At 48.7% G+C, this 6,009-nt stretch overlaps 1 protein-coding gene across 3 annotated transcripts in view; it reads right to left on the bottom strand.

The window, feature by feature from the left end:
* Window positions 1–2,383: 2,383 nt before the first annotated feature.
* LOC102693711 (retinoic acid-induced protein 1) overlaps window positions 2,384–6,009 on the bottom strand; it is a 37,487-nt gene continuing 33,861 nt past the window's right edge. The window contains exons 5-6 of one of the 3 annotated variants that reach the window (XM_069181058.1): window positions 4,728–4,851; window positions 2,384–3,559 (exon numbers count right to left, since the gene is read on the bottom strand). In XM_069181058.1, the coding sequence (XP_069037159.1) occupies window positions 3,540–3,559; window positions 4,728–4,851 (144 nt within the window). In that variant the 3' untranslated portion in view covers window positions 2,384–3,539. Of the gene's footprint in view, window positions 4,852–6,009 lie in introns of all 3 variants that reach the window. The other 2 variants (XM_069181059.1, XM_069181057.1) reach the window with 2 other exon arrangements.

Raw genomic sequence — 6,009 nt, 5'->3', positions numbered from 1 at the left:
AGAAGACACAGAACATTTATAAGGTTATGGCCAATTAAAAGTCAGCATTTAGGAGTTGTTGGGCACTAAAGCAACTTGGCCAGCATCGGGTACATTTAGGTCACCCAGATGCTTTGCAAATTAATGGAATAATCTTTATAAAAAGGCAAGTATTCTGTTTCAGGCGTGTAGAAAATGCTGTTATTCATAATTCTGTCTCCTCTCCTACATGAGCAGTTTCTTGCATCTTGATTTAAAGAATCTCCAAGTTCAGAAACCTCTCCAGCATTTTAGTGTTACGTTCTTTATTGTCAAAGATGACGGGATGTTAAAGTGTTTTGTACCTTTATTAATTAAATAAAATGACTAGAACTGCAACAAGGAGCCTCATCTTGGTTCATAGAAATTTTTCTATTATTTTTCATCCCTTTTTTCAGCACCCAGTTTTAAAACTACATGAAAAAGGCACTTTAGTTCTTTGTCAAATTAATCAGTCCTTAGCCAGAAATGTAATTTGTATTTTATAAAACTGGTAAATCATTTGTAATAATTGTTGATGCTATGAACTGATATTTGCTACCCCAGGCTTGTTGCTGTAATTATTATGTAAATTAACAAGCAGTTGGTATTAAACACTGTTTATTAAAAGTGTCTTTTTTTTCCAGCACCTGAGAATTATTGGCCTTTTTCCTGCTTCTAAGAGGTAGTGAGTAGACTGTACTGATTAACACCTTGTGCTTCAAATGGCACCTTCATCCTGATGGCTCCCAAGGTGCAGCCAGACTGGAATCCACTTCACTCTCCTCTGATAACCAGCCAGCGGCAATTCTGCACAAAGTCACATCGCAGGAGGTGAGGCAGAGAGCTGAGGAGTTATTGAGCCAGTTAAACTCGCTGGGGAAGTTGAGGTAGCCCATATTCAGATAGTCTGAACTGAATTCAAGCCAGAACACCAAGGTCAGCTACGCTACTCTTGGGAAAAGAGCAACATGTTTTCAGGACATGTGACATGAGTCGCCATGTTGTTGTCACGGCCTGTGCCTTCTGCTAGCAGCCTGCAGAGCCCAGCGATGACGAGACCCTGAGGCAGACAGCCTGTCAGGGGTCCCTGAGCCTCTCGACAGCGGAGCGCAGAAACAGGCCTGCAGCAGTTCCCAGGGGGTGCCTCTCCTACTCCGTCCCGACCACTTTATTGATTACGTGTTTATCTGCTCATTGGTTTTTTCTCCCTGGCAGTCTTAAAGCTGTCCAGGCAGATCACGCGCTCCCTAGTGACCTTTCCTTCGCTGGCGCCCTGCTGGGAGACGTCCAGCTGGGTGAGCGGACAGGCGTCCTGCTGGGATGGTGGACAGGCGTCCTGCTGGAAGGGCAGACACGCGCGACAGCGCCTGGCTAACCCTGAGCTGCCTCTCGCTGCCCAGCACCCCCCCAGGGGCAGGGTGCCATATGGTCTGCAGGGCGGGCACGCATGGGCAACCACGAGCGACACAGGAGAGGGTGAGACGGGGGGCTCATGGGAAGGACACAGCAGGGAGAGCAGGTCCAGCTGGAATCCGTCCGGAACAGGCCCGCAGCTGCGGGGTTTTCCAGATGTGCGCCGGATGCAGGCTGACCCAGGGCACACAGCCCTCGTAGGGCTGCAGAAAACCCTTAGAGGAACATGGGTTAAGGTGTAGGTTATCTAGACTCTAGGAATTAAAAATGAAACAAATTAACAGACATATCCCTCCCTTCTCTCCTCTGGGCCTGAGATTAGAGGAATAAAGAAACTGAGCGACACACAGACTGATTTCTGACCAAGGAAGTAACATTCCAAAAATCCTTTTAATTCATTCTTTTAATAACATTTTAAAGGCAATAACATATTTATTTTATAGAAAATAAACATCTCTAAGAAATACTATACACAATTATTTAAGTACAGCACATCTTACAATTAAACATGGTCAAATACTTATATACACCATTAAATAATCATGAAAATGAGAACAGCTGGGAGCGAGATTTGTAGGTTTGACCTTTTTGTTTTTTAATTTAATAGAGCCTCAGTTTGCTGCTTTGTAGTTTACCTAAATGAACTAAATGCATGATCAGTGAATGGGCTGGGCTAAAGCAGGGGTGGGCAGTCCTGGTCCTGTAGAGCCGGTCCAGGTTTTCATGCGAGCTCGGCTCTTAACGAGCTCAATCAGCTCATTAACCATCTTATTAGGACCAGTTTAAAAGCCCCTCCCAGCTCTTCAGGTGCTGCTGCTTGGAAAAGCCCTGCAGGCACCGACCCCCGGGACCAGGAGAGAGAAACCACCCAGACTGCTGCAACTCCAGCTAATCATCTGGGCAGATCAGTGCAATGAAACCCCACATACTAACATGGCATCAGTGACAGAAATATCAGAGGAACAATATGTGCATATTGTAGGAGTTTATTCCTTGGGCTGATCTATTTTACAAAGACATGAGGTACAAGAAAAATACCTTCACAAAATGTGCCAGCTTTCCCAAAAAGAAAAGAAAGAGGAACCCAACCAATTTTCAAAGAGCTTTTAACTACAAATGCACTTGTGCAAATCTGTGGAACGGAAATATATGAAAATATAGAGCTGAATATATTCCGCTATACAAATGTGCCAGTTTGAGCTTCTAACATTGTGACAATTCTGTATATGCACGTTGAAATACATATTGAAAGAGCAAAACATTAAAATATCCAAATATCATCTTCTGCATAGAATACCATACACAGTTGCAGACAGCCCCACCGGCATCAACTCCAGTGTTTTTCACCGCTTTACCAAGTGAAATAATTGTTAAACGAGCTTAAGAGACGGTGCTTTCAGGTCCGTTCAACACTCGTAGGGTGTGAATACTTTTCTGCTGAAGTTCTACAGTGTTCAGTAGGACCAGCAGAGATTTCGCTGTCAGTTATAGATTTGTAAAAAACATTTATTACACTTAATCAATTCGTGAATAACATTGCGAAGGTGCCGCGACGTACGTCTGAAACTGCACATTGTGTCTATTGAAATATGTTGGAAATGTACATTAAAATACATCCTTCGATAGAAATGCGTGAATTCCTAAATATGAATATATTTTAATATCGAATATGTATGTCAACATTGAAAATCACAACGTCTTCCGGAGTATGTACGGCAGGGGGAGCCACACTGAACGTCTTCACAGGTTCGTCATTGCCTCTATTCCGCAGGTAAAAATTAATCAAAACAAAAAAATATATAATATTTATAATGGCACATTCTTTTCTTCTGCCCTTCCCCCAGTAAGAACCCTAAACAGCTGTTTTTATTTGTTTAAAGTCTCTGTAGCCATGGCTACACAATGTCTCTTTTTTTGTCCTCGATTTTGTTTTTGCGGCGTGTCTGCAGCTCCGGGAGCTCGCTGGAAGTCGCCCCCGGAAGAGAGCAGAGGCAGGGGGCTCTCCCTCCGCCCGGGACGCGCTGGCGCCGAGCCCGAAGCCGGAGCCCTTACTGACTTGCCAGCACAGGGATGTCCATTGACTCACTGCATAGAAGGAGACCTCCCCACGGCCGGCTGCCCCGCGTTCAGCTGGTCTTCACAGAGCCTGGGAGGGGGCAGAAAACAGACGGGTCTGGAGAGGCGGACCCCACGCGTCCCGTGCGTGGACACGTGCCGCCGAACCAGACCCTGACCCGGAACCAGAACCGGACCCAGACCCTGACCTCGACCCGCCCGGATCTTGTCGCCGTTCGCGTGTCTGCGCGAGAACCGAGGCGTACCGAGCTCCACGCGCGAGGCACTGCGACACTCCCCACGGTGGCGCAAGAGCATAGTTAACAGGGAAACTAACGGCACTAATAACACTTCATAAATCAGAGATGAACCTCGTCCCAGACACGGGGTGGCAGTGCGCTTCTCCGCGGCATTAGAAACACAGGTACGTGGTGTGTTCCGCGTCATCACGAAAACAGTAGGGGTGTAACCCCGGCGTCCTGGCCGAATTTTCCATCGGCCTTTATCAATCATGGCCTCCTAACAACCCCCCTCTATGAATTGGCTACATCACTCTGCTCTCCTCCCCACTGAGAGCTGGTGTGTGGGGAGTGTTCTGGCGCACTATGGCTGCCGTCGCATCATCCAGGTGGGGCTGCACACTGGTGGTGGTGGAGGGGATCCCCATTACCTGTAAAGCGCTTTGAGTGGAGTGTCCAGAAAAGCGCTTTATAAATGTAAGCAATTATTATTATTATTATCACGCCGAGCTCACGGGCAGAGCGCCCCCTGGCGGCAGGGTGTCTCTCCGGCTGCGGGGGCAGCTGCTCCCTCAACAGCGCGGCTCAGACTGGCCCTGCGCTCGCCGCCTGCCTCCGCTTTGCGCTATCGGGCACTACAGGCACGGCGGGACCCTCACGACATCGCTTCCCTGGCTAGTCAGTGATGTGGCAGCTGATGCTAAAATCGTTGCCGCCTCCGTTACATTCTCGGAGGAGAAAAACGGACCTTTATTTCGTGTTTTACTCGCCTTTAAACCGTTTCTGCGTGAAGCTCAGAGATCTCCCCCCTGCCCTGTGTTTGAGCCCTAGATCCCACCGCTACCGAGACCTCTGTATATCTCTTTCTGACACCTCGTTCCGTGGGAGGTATCTCGGCGAGATTGCATTGATCTCTGGTCAAGCTCCCCCCCACTGTCAACCCGGGCAGGCGATGCTGTTGTTCATTCTGCTTTGTCAGTCGTTTCCCTGGTGAATGTCAGCCTGAATTCAGACTCTGACCTTCCTCTCTGCGCTCCCCAGCACAGTTCCCCGTCTGGCCAGCGGGGGGCAGGCGGCACAACGCCAAGTGCTCGGAACCTGACGCCGCTGTCTGTATTTTTAATAGCCTGTGTATTGCAATGCTCTAAAAACAAAACACAAAAAAGCACTTACAGTGTGGGAACTAATTCTAGAAGTATTCGTCATAAGCTTTATCTAGAAAGAGAACAGAATAGAGATGTGCTAAAAAGTCTGGGTTGTCAGTGCCTTTTAATAATGATCCGACCTCGCCGGTCCATTAGCTTTCTACAGGGATAGGAACTAGAGAGAAGAGATGAAAACCTTTGACCTCTTCATCGATTTACATCAGCACACGAAAGAGTCAAACAAATACACAGGATGTAGTCTATCTAACTGCTATATCCAGTACAGAGCCAGAGACGAGCCAGAGCCCATCCCAGTAAGCACTGGGCACGTGCACTCCCTGGACAGGAGGCCAGACCCTCACAGCACAGACACCATTTTCCCAGAAGCCAGTGAGCCCACCAGCACGGCTCTGGACTGTGGGGGGGACAGGAGCACCCAGAGGACACCCCCGTGAACACAGGGTGCCACCTGCATGGAGTTTGCATGTTCTCCCCAGGTGGGCCCCTGCGCTGTGATGCTACAGTGCTGAGCACTGCGCCACTGGACCAGGCGATACAGCTAAAATGGTTCAGCCCCCCTCCCCCCCTCCGCTGGTCCACTGAAGAGAGCAGGGAGGACGCAGAGACATTGATCTGGGTGTTGAAGTCAGATTCTTGTCTTCATTTCTCCCAGGCTGAGGTACTGCTGAAAAACAACATCTGCGGCAGCTATCTGGAGCTCTTTCAGTGTCTGAGCCATTTTAAATATGCAGTCCTTGAACACACAGCGCATTCAGATCCTGTCAGGCTGAGCACGCAGGTGCTACAGTGCTCTAGCACTTACAGCCGATAGTGCGTCAGCACACCAGTCGCATGCTGTGCACTCAGATAAAGGCGAGAATTGCCATAATTGTACAGCTCTTAAGAGCGAACGTCTCTGTGAATTTAATTAGCGGCCTGTGTTAACGTGAATGTCGGATGAGCACTCTGCAGTCAATAGCTGGTGCAGGGCAGTGAGGGTCTGCTGTAATCCCCAGAGGCACGAGCACACGAGCGCACGAGCGCACAAGTACACCAGCACACAGCTCTACTTCTTCATGCAACACATCCAGTGTTGGGAAATTCAGGTTGCCCGTGACCCCAGACGAGGGAAGCAGAGTTCGGTCTGATTTCAGAGC

The sequence above is a fragment of the Lepisosteus oculatus genome, chromosome 19 (assembly GCF_040954835.1).
Source record: "Lepisosteus oculatus isolate fLepOcu1 chromosome 19, fLepOcu1.hap2, whole genome shotgun sequence".
Taxonomy (NCBI): Eukaryota; Metazoa; Chordata; class Actinopteri; order Semionotiformes; family Lepisosteidae; genus Lepisosteus; species Lepisosteus oculatus.
This window is presented reverse-complemented; position numbering and strand designations above follow the sequence as displayed.